At 37.7% G+C, this 21,725-nt stretch overlaps 2 protein-coding genes across 5 annotated transcripts; both read left to right on the forward strand.

The window, feature by feature from the left end:
* Positions 1-3,713: 3,713 nt before the first annotated feature.
* On the forward strand, positions 3,714-21,459 carry LOC126478783 (N-acylneuraminate-9-phosphatase). 4 transcript variants are annotated; one of them, XM_050103728.1, is made up of 3 exons: positions 3,714-3,899; positions 18,521-18,695; positions 18,904-21,459. In XM_050103728.1, exons 1-3 carry the CDS (start codon positions 3,735-3,737, stop codon positions 19,428-19,430), a joined length of 867 nt encoding a protein of 288 aa, XP_049959685.1. In that variant the 5' UTR covers positions 3,714-3,734; the 3' UTR covers positions 19,431-21,459. The 4 variants fall into 4 exon arrangements, with proteins under 4 accessions (XP_049959685.1, XP_049959687.1, XP_049959688.1 ...); XM_050103730.1 differs by lacking the exon at positions 3,714-3,899 and adding an exon at positions 4,027-4,257; XM_050103731.1 differs by lacking the exon at positions 3,714-3,899 and adding an exon at positions 4,440-4,553.
* Positions 4,251-6,555, forward strand: LOC126478767 (neurochondrin homolog). The gene has a single exon (XM_050103727.1). It carries the CDS (start codon positions 4,324-4,326, stop codon positions 6,553-6,555), a length of 2,232 nt encoding a protein of 743 aa, XP_049959684.1. The 5' UTR covers positions 4,251-4,323.
* Positions 21,460-21,725: the final 266 nt, after the last annotated feature.

Genomic DNA, 21,725 nt, shown 5'->3' on the forward strand with positions numbered 1-21,725 from the left:
GAATAACTTCCATGGTACAAGAGGGAGCTGTAGAGGGTAAAAACTGTAGAGAAAGACACAGATTGGAATACATCCAGCAAATAATTGATGACATAGGTTGCAACTGTTACTCTGAGATGAAAAGGTTGACACAAGAGAGGAATTCATGGCATGCCACATCAAACCAAACAGAAGACTGATGACTCAAAACTGGTTAGAAATTGACATTCACACAGGTATTAACAAAAAATGCAAAATTGTGAACTTTGGCAGCCTATGGACAGAAGTGTGACACAACAGCACTATTTCACCACACAGCTGGCAAGAATAGTAAAGAGGGGACATACCGATACCAGGGCATAAATTATTTGTGAATTTCATTCTGTGTACTTAGTTGGACAGTAACTTTGCCACACAAGCAGGTGCATGAGTGATACATACAGATGTCAGCAGCTGAGAGAGGACATGTAGTTAGATTCAAAGAAGCCAGCTGGAGTAATTAGCGAACTGCTCGACATTTGAATAGGAGCGACGCCACTAGTCGACAATGTTGGCAGGAATGGATGAACCAAGGCATAAAACAGTGCAACGAAGGCAGTGTTCGACCCAGAGAGACGACAGAACATGTTGACTGAGCAATTGTCAAAGAGGCACACAGAACCCATGATTCATCTTTATCACTGATCTGATGTGTAACTGTTGCATCTATGACCAAAATGTCAATTAATAGGCAGCTCACAGAAAGGGGGCTGAGCTCAAGGCGCCCCTTGCATCGACTACCATTCACCCCTGTACATCAACAAGCCTGTTTGCAGTGGTGTCAGGCACATTAGTGCTGGAATCTCATTGATGGAGTAGGACCGCGTTCATTGGTGAGTCATACTACGAACTGAGCCCTGATGGCCAGCAAAGACGTGTCTGGAGACAACTCGGACAGTGGTTTGATACTAACCTGATTCGTCCACCACATGGCCTGACAAGCTAAATTTCAGTAACATAATGCTCACCCACAGACGGTGAGAGTTTGCACTGGTTGTATTCATGCTTCCAAACTCCACCTTGGCAAGCAATGTCTTCAGGTCTTTCCCTAATTGAGAACTTTGAGAGCATTATGGGCAGGGCCCTCCACACAGGTCGAGATTTTGACGATCTAACGCGCCAGTTGGAGAGAATTTGGCATGATATCCCTCAATAGGACATCCAAAAACTCTGTGAATCAGTGCTGAGCTGAATAACTTCTACCATAAAGGTCAGAGGTGGACCAATGCGTTATTGACTTGCTCAATTTGTGAAGCTATTTCTCTTGAATAAATCGTCCAATTTTTCGGAAATTGTAATCGTTTGCTTGTCTGCATGTGCACATCACACCTACAATTTCCGTTCCATTCAAATAATTCCTTCTTGTTGGTGGGTTGTTCTTCAAATCTCTGCAGAAATAGAACCACTTCTTAGAATGACATAAAATTTGAACACCATGTTACTGAGGCAGGGGGAACATCATTGAACAAAAAAATAATAATTTAACCAAATTTTTAGCAATAAATGGTACTGTAAGAGTCTTAAGGCAAATTGGGTCAGTTACAAACAACAAATGAAATGCAAAACGACGACTAAAGTTTGAGTTGCACATTACACTATACATACTGTTTAATGTGCATGACTACACAAGTTTGGGAGTCAAAAATTGTGCCACTGTTAGTTAGGTCAGCCCGTCCACCACAGCAAGTTCATATGACATCAGATGAGGAAAATCTGTTTTTAATAGTCCTGGAACAAAAACTGCATAAAAAGCGAGATGACATTGGTTTCTAATTGTTGTGAGACTGGCCCAAGACATGTTCAATGTGCTGTCCAATGTCTTCTGGCACAAGTTGAAATTGAGAAATAGCATGTTCCACAACAGATGAGTTTCTTAGGGGTAATGTTCAGAATGTGTTGTACAATACGTGTGCTCAGTTCAGCAACGTTCTTAAGTGGAGCACAGAACACAACATCTTTCAGACAGCTGCACACCCGGAACTCACATGAATTAAGATCAGGTGATCTGGACAGCCAGGCTGAAGGGAAATAGCGGCTGTACTAAATTACATTATCAGGACTGTAGGGTTGGTGCTCAAATGTCTTCCACTTCCAGTGGATGAGGTGGTCACCCAGACTGACTGGCATCTTGTGTAGACCTGCGATAGCACTGAACTTGGCACATCATTCCACAATGGTAGTTTTTGGCAGACATGCTGTCCCATACACATTCTTCATTCTCTGGTAGATGCCTCACACTGTCTGCCTATTGGCAGCTGAGAAAAGAATAACAGCACAGTGGTCCTGTTTAGACAAATTTGGTAATAACATCACCATAGCTCAAGTTTCCACGTTTACTGCACACACATTGGAAAGATAGAATTGCCACATTAATCCCTTGCCTGCATGTCACTGCATATTGGACTCATGCTCTGTTGCATACGTACCGCAGCAAAACCCACAAATGGAAATCTTTTTATATAAATGTTTATAATAAGTGATATGAATGCTCTAAATACGAAGCGAATATTAAATTTAATAACTGCCTGGTCAATACTAATTACTTGTATGTCATGTCACTGAGATATTTTTTAGACATTACTCCTTGTGGCAAAAGCAAACCAGCTGAAACTTATTATAGCCATAATTCTGCCAGACATGGTGTAAATAAATATACAATCTTATCTTTCTGGGAAACTTTGACAATCGTAAACAGTATAGTTTCATTTTAAAATACATACATTGCTCCGAAGTAAATATTCTACATTACAGTACATGTTTATTTACATAGCTTCATTATTGTCAAGACCACAAATATGAAAGATAAATTAATTACATCGGGCTTATTTTGCTTATAAAGCTGTTTACAAATTGCATATGTGACTCTCTGGCAAGCTATCTTACAACTTCGATTCGTCAAAGACAGTGAGCAAAAATTCTCTTCATCATAATGATGGTCGTGACACGAATGATGTTGACACTCGATAGGTGAAACATTAGTTGCCAAGATAAAAACTGGACGAAAAACACCAATTAACGTTGAGATTTCCTCCTAAACTAAATCACTTTATCACCACAGTTTGTCTTATCTCAGCTATTCTACATATTATTTTATCAAGAAACACCTTCCTCTCCTTCATATATCGTTACTAAAAATCTGCTAAATACGACTTTTTCAGCACCTGAATTTCTCTCTTTTTTATCTTTAGGTTTATCCATTTTCCATTGTTTCAGTTTTTCGCAAAACTCAAGCTTGCCTAGTTTCCAAATTCTGAGGAACTGTAATCGGCTTCCGCTAATGGAGCACAAATTCTCGCGACTCGAAAGCCAGATGCAAAGTTAAATCGAGTTACGCTCTGTTATTCCGCTTGCGCGTCCCGCGAGTGACGGTTATTTTAGTTACATCCTGGGACACTAATTACAAGTACAATTTTTACCATCTAGTGTTTTGAAGACAATGAGCAACAACTTCTGCTCATAGTACTTCTTTCTGGTACACATAGGAAGAAGAAATTAATTGCTGACGTATTATTTTCCAAATAAAATTAAGTCTGAACTAGACTGCAATACACGTTTTACACCTCTATTGTAGATAACCTATACAGCCTTCTACAACGTCAATGATATTTATCGTGGAATGACCGATCAGTTCCTATCTTCGGCGTTGTGGGCTTTGGTTTCAGTTCAAAGGCCTTTAAAAGTGAATTGTAGAAAACGACTACTCACTACAGTGATTTATGCTGCTCCGCGTATTATACTCCTGTGCAAGAAATATTATACACAGTATGCGAACAAATATCAAAGATGTTTCGATAAGAACCCGAAAGGTTTCTGCGATATTATTTGATCTTGACAATACATTAATAACCACCAGGAAAAGTGATCAGCTGACGTGTGAAAAGGTACAGTATGTTTAAACGAAAACAAAGACGCCTCTATATACCGGTTGTTCAAGGTTAATTTTCAAGCGACTCTACAGAAGGCTATCGATGTTGTCCGATAATCGATAGATAGTGGCGGAACTCGCGTTTGAGTGCTAGAAATAACTCGACCACGGAAGCCGATGGAGACGCTATGGAAACTCTAGACATGTGTTCCAAATATAGACTTCGGGGCGACGGTCAATGTGTTTTCGAAAATAGACAGACTGATAGGCAGCTTCTGCTAGTCGCTTAGCGGCCCGTGACACGAAAATCATGTGCTGCTGATTTCGTTTGTTTACGCAGTTGTTTCGAAGTGAAAGTTTAAGCAGTGCAGACGGTGAATTTGTGTTTATGTTCTTCACGTAGTTTCCATTCATAAAAGTGTGTGAATACTTCCTCCATCATGTCGGGAGGGGTTCCAGAATCTGTAAAGAAGTGTGTAGCCATTCTCAAGGCGTCCCAGAGCGATACTGAAAAGTTTGCTGCCCTTTTTATGGTGACGAAACTTGTTAAAGCTAAAGATTGCAATACCGCTAGCAAAAGACTTCTGTTTGAAGCAATTGGTTTCCCGTTCTTGAAGAGACTGTTGCTAAGCCCGGACGTTCCTGCTGATTGTCCACCAACTGTTTACAAGTCAGTGGCATTGTCAGTCTTGTCAAGTTTCTGTTCAGATGCTGAACTCGCAACTCATCCAGAGATGCTTGCTAATATACCCGTGTTCTTGGATATCGTGCAACAAGCAGATGATGACGATCTTGATGATAATCTGATGGTTGTAAATGAGGCATACACATGCCTTCAGCATATAGCTGCACATGAACCTGGTCAGAAAGCTTTGCTAGATGCTGGTGCTATTTCCAAAATGTCTGAGATATATTCGCAGCAAAGTTTTCAGACTGATGAAGCCCTTAGTATATTAGTGACTCTTGTTAGCTGTGTCGGGCCTTCTGCATGGGACAATAATCCAAAACCATTCCATGCGATAGTGACTAAAATAGCGCTGGATTTTGAGACTGATCATAGTGAGCGGAAGTTTGAACTCTGTGGGGTGCTTCAGGCCTTACTGGCTAATTGCAGGAAGGAAATAATTGCTGCAACAGCCACTGAGGAAATATGGCCTGGAACTATTCAAAAAGGACTGACAGATATTTTGTCTAGCAAAATAGGTAAATCACAGAGAGACCCTGCTCTTAAACTTGCTTCAGTCATGGTAGAAATTTTGGGTGTTGAGTGGACACTGACAGATGAAGATAAGCCACGTCAGTTCTTTATGCTCTTGGTTCAACTTTGCTCAATTGAGGTTAGAATGCAACTTGAGGACCAGAAATTTCAAGCTATTATGGCCAATGCAGATCTTGTTTCAGCTTGCTTCACTGTGTTAGAATTATCTATTTCATTTGTAGCTTCAGACACACTTGAACTGGAACAGAAAGAAAAGCAGCAACTGTATACAGCACTGAAAGGTGCATTTGCAGCTGTGATGAATGTTCTTTTGCAAGTGTCAAAAGACTTTCCTAAAAATAAGGACACTTTAGATATAAAAGCAAAAATGTTTATTTGTGCCATGGTGAGAGTTTTGTCTGCTTGGCTTGCACAAGAAACCTCAGCCATGAGGAATGCAGTTTACACTTTATTGCCTTTTATGTTAACAATAGCTAATGAAACATTTTATGCATACAGATCAAGATATCTGACTGAGAAGGCCCAAGCCTCCCAGTCAGGAGTGACTGATATGGCAGCAGTTCAGAAAGATCCAATTAGTCAAGCAAATGTATTGCGTTTCATGCTTCCAGCCTTGTGTCATTTGGCTGTAGAAGAAAAAGCCCGAAAAATTTTGTTGGATGTGAAAGAAGATGAAGTATTGTATGAATCTTTTGCATTTCATTGGTCAATTGTACACTATAAAAAGCCACCTGTCCCTAAATCGGAGAGGGGCAAAGCAAAAGGTCCAGAACCAGAGTTAGATCCAAAAACACTGGAGGAGATGAAGGATTCCAGAGCAGCCATGATTAGTATTTGTAATATTTTTATGAATATAACTGTATTAGAACCAAAACTTGTCGAAGAAAGTACTTTGTTTGCCACATTACTGAAATTTATTTTTAATAATTTACCAGAACTGAAAAATATACCAGAAAATCTGGTCCTTCATGGCAACATGGCAGTTCTTGGTCTTTTACTTTTGAAACAACAGGCTAAGAAAGTGAAGAAAAATGATTTCACCATCTGTCGGTATATACAAGCTACAATTCGTTTCTTATGGGATGCATTTAATGTAGATGAATCAAATGATGCCACCTCACTTGTTGTTACTATGGCATATAAGAAGTATTGGATAGAACTCATGGAACTGTGGTTTTTAGGAATGCAGACTATGAGTGCTGTGTTGGCCCTTGTCCCTTGGATATCTGAATTTGCAATTGAAAGTGGATGGGCTCAAGGTATTATTGACACACTGAATAAAGTTAAAACAGGTTCTCTACCAGCAAATACCAAAGCAGCATATGAAGATTTCCTTTGTCGCCTTGTTGATGCAAACAACAGTGTTGCAAAAGTCCTTAAGAAACATGATGCTCTGTCAGTATGCAGAACCCACAGATTTATGGAACTTGGAAAACGTCTTTTTGGGGATTAATTGTCAGTTACTTGTAACTTTGTGTAACTAAATTGTGTTGTGTCTTTTCTATAAAGCATTTTATTTTCTTTGTTACTGTAGGCATTAATAATGGGAAATTACAAATTCTGTAAAAATAGTATATATTTTTGTATTACTTTTCAATTGTGAGAGTTCTGTGATAACATGTGGAGATCAAAAAAGTGTCATTGATTGTACTTGCTTATAAATTCCAACACAACCACAATGCTTAATTTCACAAGAAAAACTTCAGTCTGGCTACTTTTGGACGATTCCTGGAGTACTACGATCTATGCCACTGTTGGATAGAGGTATTTTATGATCAGACTGTATACTATATGGCATGGGGTGTAATTACATTATCTAGTGTGGTGAATTCTGTAGGAATTTTTTGGGTAACACAAGTGTGCTGTGATAATATGAGAAACACTTTCCATTGACTGTTAGCATGAGAAATGATAGTGTAACCACTCACATTTTTGGGAAAAAAAGCCTGTAGTCAATCCCTAGTATCCAAATTAACAGTCTTAATCTAATGCATTGAGTAAAATAGGTAAACACAGAGAATGCATTGAGTAGAATAGGTAAACATAGAGAAATGAGCTGTATGATATGGTAACATGAAACATTTTGGTGTTTACTGTTTAAAGTGGTTACTGGTATAGTGAAGGACAGACATGATGTAATGAAGAATCAGCAAAGAATAGAACAAGCATTACAGGTGATTGAGCAGTGAAGTTTCAGACTGTGTGTGAACACCAAGACCAGTGAAATTAAAAATGTAATTGAATTGTGTGAAAGTGACTATATTCAGAGGGGAAAAAAAAGGGGAGTGGCTTGTAAGAGGGAAACATTTCTCACCTTCATTTGCTTTTGTTTAATATCATATTAACAATAAAAAAGTGTTTCTAGATCAAGATCAAGTCCAAATCTATAAATAATGTGAATAGGCATGTAAAGTCCAAAATACAAATAATCCTAGGTATGGGTTGGGGGTACAACAATGGAGGAGAACAACGCATACTTTTCAGTTGTCAAATGTAGATATAACTAAATGTAGGTATAACTATACACTGACTCTTGACCTTCCATTACATTTGGTAAGTCCATTAAGAAAGAAATAGAAGTGTAGTGACAGGCCAGAGAGTATCTCAGCAGGCCCCTTGCATATCAGTTCTTGTGAACTGAGATATTTGCAGCTAACAGTAAGGGCTATTTGCAGGTACTGGTCTTTTGTAATTGCTGCCATTACGAATTGCATACAGCCACAGTTTTAGATACAGAATTTCACGTCACTGACTTTGTTCATCCCACCATCAAGCACTGGTGCAGAGTCAACACCATTATCAGTGTAGCTGTTCTACAAAGATTTCATACCTAGTACACAGTTTTCCATTGTGCTAATTATTTTCTCCAAAATTAGTTCGAGGAAGGAAAGGGACTACCTGCGCTATGTCTTGAATATTGGTGGGGAAACTTATGCCTTAGAATTTGGCCTGTAAATTATTGCTTGATCATTTTAAGTTTTTTTCCTTTACATAAATGACTGACATTTAGACAGACATGTTTTTACTTGCCAGCAATGACTAATGCCATTTTACCAAAAGTAATCGGTGAAATTAGAGCCTTCATTCTTTACTTTCTTAATATTGATGGGTATGAAATACAGTAAAGGAGATAAAATACATCATTGTCAAAAAGGAGATCAGATCATTCATAAAGAAGATTAAGAAGTGCAAATTGAGAAATTTACAGAAAGATGAGTTAACAAACAACACATGAAAAGTTAGTGTTAAGAAATCTGGGAAAGAGAAAGAAGAATCGAGGAGGTAAAGGATACTAGAGCAACAGCATAGAACATTGTTAGATGACTAGATTTAAGGTAGCATGCAAAGAAGCATGGCACAATATAAACAGAAAAATGACTGAGAGCAGAAGTAATTAATACAGACAGTGCTTTGGAGACTGATTGTGACTTTGGTGTTGAAAAAAAACCACTTTAAGGCCTTGACTAATTGATATAATTATTTTTGTATAGTCTGTTGTGTTTTAGAGACTGCATGTATACTCAATTCAGTTTTGTACTAATTCTGTGAAGTAATTGACTAATTATTCAGCCAAAATTATGATTGTTGTAGTCCTTTAGGATTCATGTATGTACACTCAGCTCTGCAGTATTATATCTGTACAGTAACATTTTCTAGCTTTCATCTGTACAGCTACCATCATTAGCTTTTGCTCACACAAAAACCATATATAGGGACTTTTATATGGGCAGTATACTATGCCAAGCATTAAGCATTTAGATTAAATGAATACACAGTCACAAGATGTATATACTAGTATATATTTCTATGTAGCAAAAAATCTTTGTAGGACTAAGTGATCTCTGGCACTGATTTCATCTCACTGTATTTGAATATTATGAAGGTCTGGAGGTACACATGAGAGTGCTTACAGATACTTCACACTCACTGCCCATACAACACAATACTTTTTCACCACAATTGAAACTTTTCACATTCAGGTCCTCCACTCTGTGCACATACAGTAGTTGTTTAAACTATACTTCTGTTCAGAACAGTAAAACTGCTGCATTCTCAACTCTTTTGCTTTTTTTCCTTGTCTTCTCCATATAATCTCTTCTTTTTGCATCCAGCTCCCTTTTCAGACCCATGAACGCATTTTTTTTTACTAACTGGAAAGCTGACATCTATCCAGAGTGCCATCAACATACTTCGTAAAATCTGTAGCATCTTTTAGTGTTATATTTGGTGTGACAGTTCATGATGTTAGTGCGAGACATTACTGAAATATTTGCCAATGGACACTACCACCAGTACTGACTAAGGGTTCCAACTGTCATTTAATTGTGTGGAACAATTTCACAAATAATGTTTGAATTTTTTTCACTAGGCTCAGAGAAAAGTTTGAACATTCACATGTTTCACAGATCATAATACAATCTCTCTTGAGGCCATTTTAAAATTGCAGTACATTTACTTAGTGAAAAACATTGCAACATAGACCATTAACATGGTTGTCTTAAGATACTTTTTTTGGTTCTAAAGACAGGATAATTCTGTGCTTTCTCAGCATTGACAGTTATTTAACGTTTGTAGGTGAAAGTTAATGATGTATCTCAGATGGAATAATGAATTTCAAGCAGAGCAATATTGACTTCATTTATTCACTACTAATTAAAATTATTTATTGAGGCAAGTTAAGATGATGCAGTTGATAGAGAATGCATTTATTCCCAAAATAAAAACAACATACACAGGACAATGATTTCTCTTAATTTGGAGCCGCTGTGGAACCGTATATACAGAAGACTACTTATGATTATGCTCTCATCTTCTGGTAGACCTTTTAACACATCAGTTAAAAATGGTTCAGATCCTACATAACTGACAATATCCAATGATACATACAGATGTTTAGTAACAAAATGTATGTAACAAAGTTATACTGGATTTTTAGGAGGCTGAGTCGTTAGCATGGTATAATGTGAAGCATTAAGCTAGATGCAAAGCATATGGGAAAGTACCTACATTCAGAAATCATAAAGTTTGTAATTTAGCAATTAAAGATTTTCTTGAGGGGATTGACTGATATAGTTTTGTCTCTAGAACAGATGAAGTTGATGAAAGCAAAGCAGTGTGAGTTACACTCTCCATCTTCTATCATAAGACTGTGCTGCATAAAAAAAGAGGCCATTAAGGATGCACTCAAATAGTAGAATTGAATTTTCTCATTTTGAGAGTAATGAAAGTGTGATCCGTTTTCGTTGCTAAAAAACATTCAACAGGCTAGATGGCATAAAATGCAGGCGTTTCTTTATTTAAGACAATTAGTTTTGATGGACTTTGCTTATCTTCAGGTCTTAAAAATATATTTGTTGTGAAAACATGTCCATTTCATACTGAACTTCACACCAAGTTGTCACGTGGATAAAAATCAGCACATTCTAAAAGGTTTGTCATAATGCAACGAGCATCTGTGATGTATATATGAACACGTTTTCCACAATAAAAAGATTTTTAAGACCTGAAGATGACAGCAAAGTCTGTCGAAACCTGGTGTCTTAAATAAAGAAATATTTTATGTGATCTAGGCTGTCGATAGGGATTGTGGATAGGTGGTGCTCAGTGGGAATGTGGATTGGCCATGAGAAGTGCCGACATGTCTGCACAATTGCGATAGTGCTGTGTCTCAGGTGGTGCTATGGTTGACATACTTGCCTAGTAAGCAAGAGGTCCCTGGTTCGAATCCTGGTCCGGTACACACTTTCAATCATCAACGCTGATACTGCAGCAGTCAGCAGTGATCCCATTCAGTTTACAGTACATGCTTGGCACTGAGTCGAATGATGGTCTCTGGTCCCTGAACATCGTATCTCATTTCAAATAGCCAAAGACTGTGTCATTAGAGGGTCGAACTTATGTAACTGAACATATAAGGATGATGTGCATTGTGATTCAAATGAAATGCTATAAACCATAAACGTTTATGTTAAACAGGGTCTTGATATTTGACTATTTTGCACTTGATTTAGAAAAAAGGAATTCTGTGAAATGACTTTCATCATAGCTGTATATTAGTTTTCTGCCTGAGAAACACTGCTCACCAGTTTAAGTAAACATGAATCTATATATACACAATTCAGTAAAAAGGATGCTGACATCCATATGTAATCTGGAATTGGCCACTAGATGTCATAAGAGGTGGATCCAACAGGTGGAGAGTAATGTGTTGTCTGTGGAGAAGCAGCAACAGCAAGAATGGGTGGGCCAGGATAGTACAATGACTTCGAACATGGTAGTCGTCGGATGTTGCCTGAGTAACAAATCTACTAGGAAGATTTCAATGTTTCTAAAGCTGTTCATGTTGACTGTCTGTGATGGGATTATGTAGTTGTGAAGTGGAGCGGGACTTCATGCACTGACAGACTGGGACTGTCTAGAGCATTGCAGAGGATGGTCATAAAAAAAGTCACATGATATCATCGGAAGGAATCACTAGTGAGGTACAGAGTGCTACCAGCAGAACAGCTAGCAGAATGACCGTGCGTAAGGACTTTAAAAGAATGAGGCACAATGGTTGAGCAGCTTCTCACAAGCCACACATTTTGTAGCCAATACTGATGCCTGAGGCGGTGAAAAGAGCAGTGTCACTGGACAATGAATAACTGGAAACAAGTAATTTAAAGTGATTAATCATGCTACACTATGTGGCAATCTGATGGAAGTGTTAGGGTTTGGCGAGTGCACAGAGGTTGCCTGCCGTCAAAGGTCAGATATCTACATCTTGCACTAACAATATTTTTAATAAAAGAAGAGTATATTCTTAAGTTGCTGAAACAACTGAATCAAGAATGGGCATGGAAGTCATCTGTCAACTATTGAAAGCACTGCACACATAATCTACCCCGTGCCCCTCCTCACATGTATGCAAGTTTGTATACCAGCAATTCAACACTGAATTGCTTCACAAGCTAGAGTCATACCAAGTTTAAGTCTAATTCGTGACTCCTGCTGTTGACTTTGTGTGTGTCAGCTCTGATCTCTTGTCTTTCCTTTGGTAGCTCATGAGTGGAAAGTCCTCATGCCACAATTGTTGTTTGTACTTACTTTTTACTTTCATTCTGTTAGACTTCCTCATATCTTGTTGCATTGTATGATATCACTAAGATAAGTACACGGGCCAATTTATCTTATCCAGTCATATTGCATTTGGAAGTATTAAGGTAAATCACATTAAACTAGAGAGGAAAAAAAAAAAATATGTTGAATGTTTCATTACCCTTTCCAGAAATATTCAATTCTATGAGTGGTGTTTCAGATTACTGAATAATTAGTGTACTGTAGAGGAAAGAGTTCTGACTTTTTCACAAAATATTTAGTTTCACAAAAAATACTCTGCTTTGTTTAGTTTCAGTGGTATGAGACTTCGTGATAGCAGGAAAACCTTTACGTCCCCCTCCTGTATCTGAATCCCACTATATTTTTATCTAATGGATCATTGAGAGCCATGCACAGGCAGTTATCAAGAAACAAGATGGGAGAATGTTCATTTGCCATCTGCATAAATGGAGCTTCCCACTAAAGTACTTTGTACAAAAAATGTAAGTTGTTCAGATGCAATGATACATGTATCAGTTATTACAGACCATTCAGGTATCAACGGAAAACATAAGTTTACTAAAGAATGGAAAAACTGCATCAAATACACTTCTGCAACAAAGTTATGATACTCTGGTAAAATCTGTCCCATTTCCAAACTGATCCGGTCTTTCAGTGTTTGACACTTGTCATTATTTGGCTAAATTCCAGTGTCTGAGCACACAAAGCTCCTTATTAATAAAGCAATGAATACTAAAAAGACCTCCAGTTTAATTTCTAACTTTATTGTTTAAATGAGTCCCAAAATTATTCTAAAGTTGACAATCTGTAACATGTTGTTTGTGATAATGAGCACCTGCAGTAATGCAACTGAAAGGTGCTACATCTAAAAGCAGCTTTGTTACCCAAGTGTTATCTTGACATCACATACAGCTTCTCAAAACTGAGCAACAGAGGTCATCTGACATTTATGCTCGCTCATATTGCTCGGTGAATGCAGTTATGCTTAAGTCTGGCAGATGTCAATACAACTGTTTTGGACATGGCGAGCAAGTGCACTCAACTTCCTTGGTGCTCGTTTGAGCAGGCTCAGATGGTCAAAGAGTCTACTATCCTAACCTCAGCGGCCACTCAGTTCCCCGCTGTAGGATCATGGCGCATATATGTGAGATGAAGGGGAGTGTGAAAGCAACTCCTTTTCCTGTGAAGAAAAAAAAAATCTGAGGAATTTATTAACAACTACATCTAGAAAACATTACTTGCTTTGTAGGAGTAAACTGCCAGCATTTGAATATGCTTTCACTTGTTGACGATCGAGGTACTAATGTATGCAAGGCATTGCAATACTTTCAGCATGCATAATGCTTTACAAATGTGTTGAACACAGTCCTGAAACACATTTTTGATGATGATTATTTGATAAATGATTTTTCTGTAATTAATTCCACAACTTATGCTGTCAAAGATACTATCCACTTTGTGAAGAAAACTGGTCATGTGAATTTGATGCAGACAAGCTTGAAGCAAGAAATGGACACTAGGTAGGCTTTCACAGAATGCTACAGTCTGCAGTTAGGCAGTATGATTAAATCATGGAAATGCCTCGGGAGAGAAGCATCTGTCTTAACAACTTACTAGTTCCGACAACAACACTCAAAAAGAACTCGTCACATTCTTAGAGCCATTCAAAGATGCAACAGAAGTGCTGGAAGGCAAGAAGTTTCTAACAGTTCAGTCTGTTTTGTTACGGGTACACAAATTGAAAAGTCATTGTCAAACAGGGCCCAAAGATACAGAGGTACATTTAAATTACTGTGGACCCATTTTCTTGTTTAACAGATTCTGCGTGTCCTGCAAATGAAAACTGCAAAGTGCCAATTTCAGTGGCACAAGTATCTAGACAGTACAGCACAACTATCATATTATCGTCCATTAACTGTGGATACTACGATTGTCGAATGAGTGCTGTCTCTGTTTCGTAGGGGAGAAAGCTGAAATTCAAAAGTTGCACAGAATTGAAATGTGTCTGTGATTGACCTTCTGATTATTGAAAATGGTCTGTTTCTGATAGGGCTGGAACACTAAATACTGTGCATCAAATATGAGATGGGATTCAGTTCCTGATAAGCTACAACAAAATTATGACATGGCAGTAATATCTCACTGTTTTTATAATGGCCACTGAGAGAATGTCAATCATGCTCAGCAGTCAAAAAAATGCTCTGTTTTCAGAGTGACTAGATTGTGGACCATGTCATACGCAATCTACCGATGAAATTGACTTTTATTTCACCTGAATGGATAGTGGTGACAATGACGATCCACCTGAGAGGTGGAAGCATAACAGCAGTCTCTTTCCTAATTTAGCAAGAAGAATGTTTTGTGTTCCAATCTGAAATATGACTAGTGAAAGAAATTTCAGTGCAGCTTGGAACCTTATCTCGGATGGACGAAGTAGACTTGAAACGAAATGAGTTGATTTGCTGTAATTACACTAATGGAATAATTTGGAGGCAATTTTGCCCTTGTTACAATTCTAATTCCTTAGATGATCAAGTTCACACATGTACATTTGAATCAACTAAGCAGGTGGTGGTATAAAAAACAGGAATGCTCTATCAGTACAAAAATTGGTAGTTAAGTTTTCTAATGAAACTTCAAATGATTCCAAATTTCTGTCATTGCATGAAACAAGCTATAATCAGATGGCATACTGTAGGACTCTACAGTGTAGTGTAGTGCTGTGAAGCAGTTTGTATACGTTTATTCTTTCTCCTGTCTATCAATCCATAGTGCAGTATTGTGGAGCTTATATACATATATTCTCTTTTGCCAAAAGTATGTAAACCTTCTGAAAGTGCACAACTTTGTTTTGAAAAGTTTAAGGATATCTTTTACACCAATTCCTATTGAATTCTTCATTTTATTAATTCACACATAGAGGGCTATTACAAATGATTGAAGCGATTTCATAAATTCACTGTAGCTCCATTCATTGACATATGGTCACGACACACTACAGATACGTAGAAAAACTCATAAAGTTTTGTTCAGCTGAAGCCGCACTTCAGGTTTCTGCCGCCAGAGCGCTCGAGAGCGCAGTGAGACAAAATGGCGACAGGAGCCGAGAAAGCGTATGTCGTGCTTGAAATGCACTCACATCAGTCAGTCATAACAGTGCAACGACACTTCTGGACGAAGTTCAACAAAGATCCACCAACTGCTAACTCCATTCGGCGATGGTATGCACAGTTTAAAGCTTCTGGATGCCTCTGTAAGGGGCAATCAACGGGTCGGCCTGCAGTGAGCGAAGAAACAGTTGAACGCGTGCGGGCAAGTTTCACGCGTAGCCCGCGGAAGTCGACGAATAAAGCAAGCAGGGAGCCAAACGTACCACAGCCAACGGTTTGGAAAATCTTACGGAAAAGGCTAAAGAAGAAGCCTTACCATTTACAATTGCTACAAGCCCTGACACCCGATGACAAAGTCAAACGCTTTGAATTTTCGGCGCGGTTGCAACAGCTCATGGAAGAGGATGCGTTCAGTGCGAAACTTGTTTTCAGTGATGAAGCAACATTTTTTCTTAATGGTGAAGTGAACAGACACAATGTGCGAATCTGGGCGGTAGAGAATCCTCACCCATTCGTGCAGCAAATTCGCAATTCACCAAAAGTTAACGTGTTTTGTGCAATCTCACGGTTTAAAGTTTACGGCCCCTTTTTCTTCTGCAAAAAAAAAACGTTACAGGACACGTGTATCTGGACATGCTGGAAAATTGGCTCATGCCACAACTGGAGACCGACAGCGCCCCCGACTTCATCTTTCAACAGGATGGTGCTCCACCGCACTTCCATCATGATGTTTGGCATTTCTTAAACAGGAGATTGGAAAACCGATGGATCGGTCGTGGTGGAGATAATGATCAGCAATTCATGTCATGGCCTCCACGCTCTCCTGACTTAACCCCATGCAATTTCTTTCTGTGGGGTTATGTGAAAGATTCAGTGTTTAAACCTCCTCTACCAAGAAACGTGCCAGAACTGCGAGCTCGCATCAATGATGCTTTCGAACTCATTGATGGGGACATGCTGCGCCAAGTGTGGGAGGAACTTGATTATCGGCTTGATGTCTGCTGAATCACTAAAGGGGCACATATCGAACATTTGTGAATGCCTAAAAAAACTTTTTGAGTTTTTGTATGTGTGTGCAAAGCATTGTGAAAATATCTCAAATAATAAAGTTATTGTAGAGCTGTGAAATCGCTTCAATCATTTGTAATAACCCTGTATATGAATCACAAGCATAATCTTAATGTCTGTAGTGTCCAACGTGAAAAAACTTACAATGGCAATGAAGACAGACAATGACTGAAATTGGAGATTAAGTAAGTGCAAAGAATTGGTGGATATGTCAGCTGTGACAATGACTGTGGGAGGGATGGGGAGAGAGAGAGAGAGAGAGAGAGAGAGAGAGAGAGAGAGAGAGAGAGAGAGAGAGAGAGAGAGAGAGAGAGAGAGAGTGAGGGGGGGGGGGGGGGGAGGGAGTGAGTATACACTGAGGCATTCTTGCAAAAGGTTTCTTTAACAAAAGTATTTAGATAGCTAAGTAGGACAGTGTTTCTTCATAGACATAAATGTGACAGCGTGCCTCTACACAATTTTGTCTTCCGAGAGTGGGTTCCAGTAGTAACTGTGTATGTAATATCTGTTTGCCATTCAGTTTTAGCTTGAAAAGTTTTTGCAGTACTGACTAAGCAGATCAGCGTCTTCCTGAAAATTTTCTCTATTCTAACATGATACTACATACTTTAATATTACTCATTTTTCTTTACATGTAGTATTCAGATCTGCCGAGGTCTTCCGAACACATGCAATAAAATAGCAAATAATTCAAATTTAGGAACAAATCAACAGTTTTATTTAACATTCACAAACTATGGATTAAAAAAAAAAAAAAAAAAAAAAAAAACAACCTAAATGTCATACTAGTTAGAGGAGCTTTCCTTTCCATGCTGAAAGCAATCCAGTTGTCTCCAAGGCAATTGAATTTCAGGTTCTGGGAGAAATCTGTAGGATGAAGTTTAAAGTCTCCAAGCAACACACAAAGTACATATATTTTCAGGTACACAATCATGTCTTGTACTTGCCAATTTTTTGGCTAAAGCTGCATCTTGACGATAACATTGTGAGAAATCAAAGAGAAGGCTGTATAATACTCAGCTCAAGCAATGAGAGCGAAGTGGTTAGTACAGCACTTGAATGCAAATACCTCACTGGCTCACTGTCAAGTTTTAGAAAATGACTTTGAGCGCTATGGGACTTAACTTCCGAGGTCATCAGTCCCCTAGAACTTAGAACTACTTAAACCTAGCTAACTTAAGGACATCACACACATCCATTCCCGAGGCAGGATTCGAACCTGCGACCGTAACGGTCGCGCGGTTCCAGACTGTAGTGCCTAGAACCGCTCGGCCACACCGGCCGGTGTCAAGTTTTAGAGAAAGCAGTAGTGTTATAAGAAAAAATGGTAGAGATATTAAAAATTGATTAGTGAATTACACAGAGGGGGTAAAAACAAGAACAGACTGCAACACAGTATTATTAAGATCTGAATTAAAAACTTATGATAGATAATAAGGCTCATGCAGTGTTATCTGGCTGCAAGATGATTCATATTTATTTTCAATTAGCTGAATAATTATTAAGAGGCTCACAATCTTCTTGCCATAAAAACACAAACAGAGTCTCTTGCTCTAGTTTAAAAAGTATATCTTCTCCTTTCTGAGAATATGAAACAATCTTCCATGTGGGGTCAGCTCTTTGCTGAAAATTTCCTCTATTCTAACATGATACTACATACTTCAATGTTACTCAGTTTTCTTTACATGTAACATTCAGATCTGCTGAGGTCTTCTGAATACAACAATAAATAGCAAATACAGTAATTCAGATTTAGGAATAAATTAACAATTTTGTTTAAGAGTTACAGACTATGGACTTAAAAACAAACAAAATAATCTAATGTTTTACTTAGTTAGTGGGGCGTTCTTTTCCATGCTGAAAGCAATCCAGTTGTGTCCAAGGCAACTGAAACTGCTAATTATTGAGAAACTGCTTATTATAGTTGTGAACTAGGAAGTAATAAACAAATGCCTTGTTTTGATGACCATCAAGCTCAAACCTTGAGTGAAAGGGCAAAAATGGGAAAACGAAGTCAGGAAATGTTGGTTCGCCATTCGTAATACAGTCAATCTTAATTAATTATCTATATTTAAATTTTTACCTACTTTGACTCAGAATAACGTACAAGCTAAATAAACCACAAACACTGTAAATTAACAGGTTTCAGAATACTTACAAGAAGAATATGATGTACCAAAATCAAAAGCTGAAGCATACACACGTATATTTCTGAAGAATTTCCAATCTTGTCCAGAAAACAGTGACATGAGTCTTGACCAATGGCGACTCTTTCTATGGACCCAAGCACTTGGCTCTACATATACACACATATCAGGTTGGTTGTTACTAACTGTCCTATTCTGTCAAGAATTTTCACAGCAAACAAAGAAACTATGGCATCTGTAAATCCTTAATAATGATAATTAATATGAACATTATTATTCTAATTATTATTACTAATAATGTATTTTCAATTATAATATGTAACTTTTACTGATATATTAATTGAACACATTTTAATTATCCATTGCAATTGTTTTCAGACAATGTATACAGGATGTGGCTTCAATTAAGAATGACATATCTACTTCCTGGTGCTGAGATCTGGGCTTTGCTGCATAAACTTCAGTCTCAGTATCATTTAGGTTTGATTACAAATGGAACATCTCGTGCTCAGTGGGAGAAGATACAGGGATTAGGTCTTCAAAACTGCTTTGACTGTATATTGGTATCTGGGGATCTGCCTTGGGAAAAACCTCAAAAAGCAATATTTTTGGAGGCATGCAAACAGCTTCAGACAGAACCAGAACACTGTCTCATGGTTGGTGACAAACTTGAAACTGACATCTGTGGTGCAATGTTGGCTGATATTGGAACAACTGTATGGGTTCCACTTACAGGACAACAAGAACTGGATCCACGACCAGACTTCATACTGAATTCCATACTTGAGCTGCCTGAAGCTTTGCATATGCTTTCTGGATCAAAGGCATTTTCCTACTCACACAGATCAGTACCTTCTCCTGACATAAAATCAGAAAGTAGTAATGTATGCAACAGCTTGAGCTAGCATAATGTACAAGTTTGAAATTTCCTGCCTCAGTGTTGTGTGTAAAACTAAATGTTTTTATTAGGACTCTTGAGTGAATAATGAATTTAGGATTAAGCAAAAATAATGTAATTGAAGTGAATACTTTTACAGGAAAACTAGTACAACAAGAAAGACAACTATATACTCCAAACTGTGAAACTTGTCCTACTGTCAAAGGCTAATGCCAAATCCATTAACTCCCTTGGTAACTTCGTGAGAATATTAGGCCCTGCAGAATTCTTACATTTGAAGCATACCTACTAAATCCCATCACTCATATGAAAATCTCACAAATGAGGATGATAGCTGTACTGTGGGTGTGTTTCACACTGGACTTTACAATCAGTTTTCACAGCAGCCAGCAACAGGCAGTGATTGTTGTACATTGCAAATATTTGATATATGTCCTGTTACGATACATTTTGCTATTAAAAGCAATTTATAAAGTACAGTTCCTGTACACTGGGACTTTCACTGGATAATGCACATGTGTTTAGCACAGACTTATGGTTTGTGAGCTTTAGCATGCTGTATGATTATGTGGAATACAACCTACCTACTTAGTGTAGATTAAATAACTTCAACAATCTGCACTGATGAAAGTTAGGTTCACATCCAACTGATTTACCACCGCAAGTAAGAAAATGTCAATTATCTTTACTACTCATACACGTCTCAGACTGTAGATCAGTGCTCCAGCCCTGATAACATGGAATACAACAGAATAAATACGAAGTGGTTCTCTGTGCTTTGTCTTCTGTTAAATCTCAAATTTGTTAGCTGACCTTGTGACCTTTGTTGACTCCAAGTTTACCTCCATGCCAACAGTGATGCCTGCAGGAAAGTGTAAAAGTTATTCCTCACTCATTTTTCACAAGTCTTTAGTATACTGCTGTCAATACTCTTTTATTATTTCCTTCTGTATTTAGTGGAACACACTGTATAGGGAATACAAATTTTAGCTTCCACAAAAATATTTTTTTATATTCAAAATTTTTTTAGTCCTGTTAGCAACTAATTAAACCTACAGTAGAATGTAGTTTGGGTGAGACATTGTGACTCTGCCCTGTTAAACGAGCTGATGTTCTCAAAGCATTATTGTCTCTCTGTGTGCTGGAATTGTCATACTCTAGATGTTACAAAACATACTCTGACCAATCCTCACACTTAATCATTTGGGAAACAGTTCAGTTGGTACATGCTGCCTCATAAGGGCCTTCTATTTGGTCATTGGAAACAGGGTTGGAAGGTAATGTGAAGAGTAAGGAAAGTGTTCATTTGTGAATGTCAACCACAAAACTGAAAAAACTTTGAACAAGTTAATGTGAGACGGAAAACTGTGGCAACTGTTAAGTACCTATTATTCAAAACAAATGTGGCCTTGTTATTAGAAGAGGTGTACGTTTCTATAGGCATAATTAATGTACGAATGGTTAACAAAATAACTTGATTCTTAGCAAACATTCATCAGTTCAAATTTATGTCCTGCTTCTGAAGAGCATTATAAAATCTTGATTTATTTCCACGGAGTTGACACTGTTTCATGCACTGAAGTTGTACCTGGGCCACACTTTCAATAGCAGGCAGGGAGCTGATAACCTCAGTACTTAGGGTCATAAATTCACAGAAACGCAACTTTGGATAGCAGCATCAATCATACTTTAAAATACTGCTTGTCACTAAAATTGTGTGTACATAGAGAAAATGCTTCATTTTTTTTTAGAGAAGCTTTTTTGGGCTTCAGATAATTGCCTTTATAAGACAGCATGTCAACTTATTTGTTAAAATGCAACAATTTTGTGTGTTTTTTAATTATTTCATCTTTTGAGGAAGGAAAAAAAAATCACGGACCATTTGTAATTTCCTACTAGAAGACTGCATGTGCCTTTATTTATACAAAATGTTTGTAACAGAGTAATACGTTTGTTACTAAATTTGTATAAATATATTTATATATATTAACTCTTTTAAATGTTTTACTTTTTAATAAATGAGATACCAAATTTAATATGTTTATTTGGATGACATTTTCCCTTACATGGTATACTACTTTACAAGAAAAATGCAAACCATTGATTTCCACACAAATTTGTTTACAGTGCAGATGGAATGTTCACAGAGAAGAATGTTGCCACATTTCAAATATCGTATTCTATTTGTGAGATAATCTTTAATTCATATAATCATGTATTTAAATGAATAATATGGAATATCAAAATTAATTACTTTACTACATCTAACAGCACACAGCAGATTGTCTACTTGCTGGAGGAG

Source organism: Schistocerca serialis, chromosome 1 (assembly GCF_023864345.2).
Source record: "Schistocerca serialis cubense isolate TAMUIC-IGC-003099 chromosome 1, iqSchSeri2.2, whole genome shotgun sequence".
Lineage (NCBI taxonomy): Eukaryota > Metazoa > Arthropoda > Insecta > Orthoptera > Acrididae > Schistocerca > Schistocerca serialis.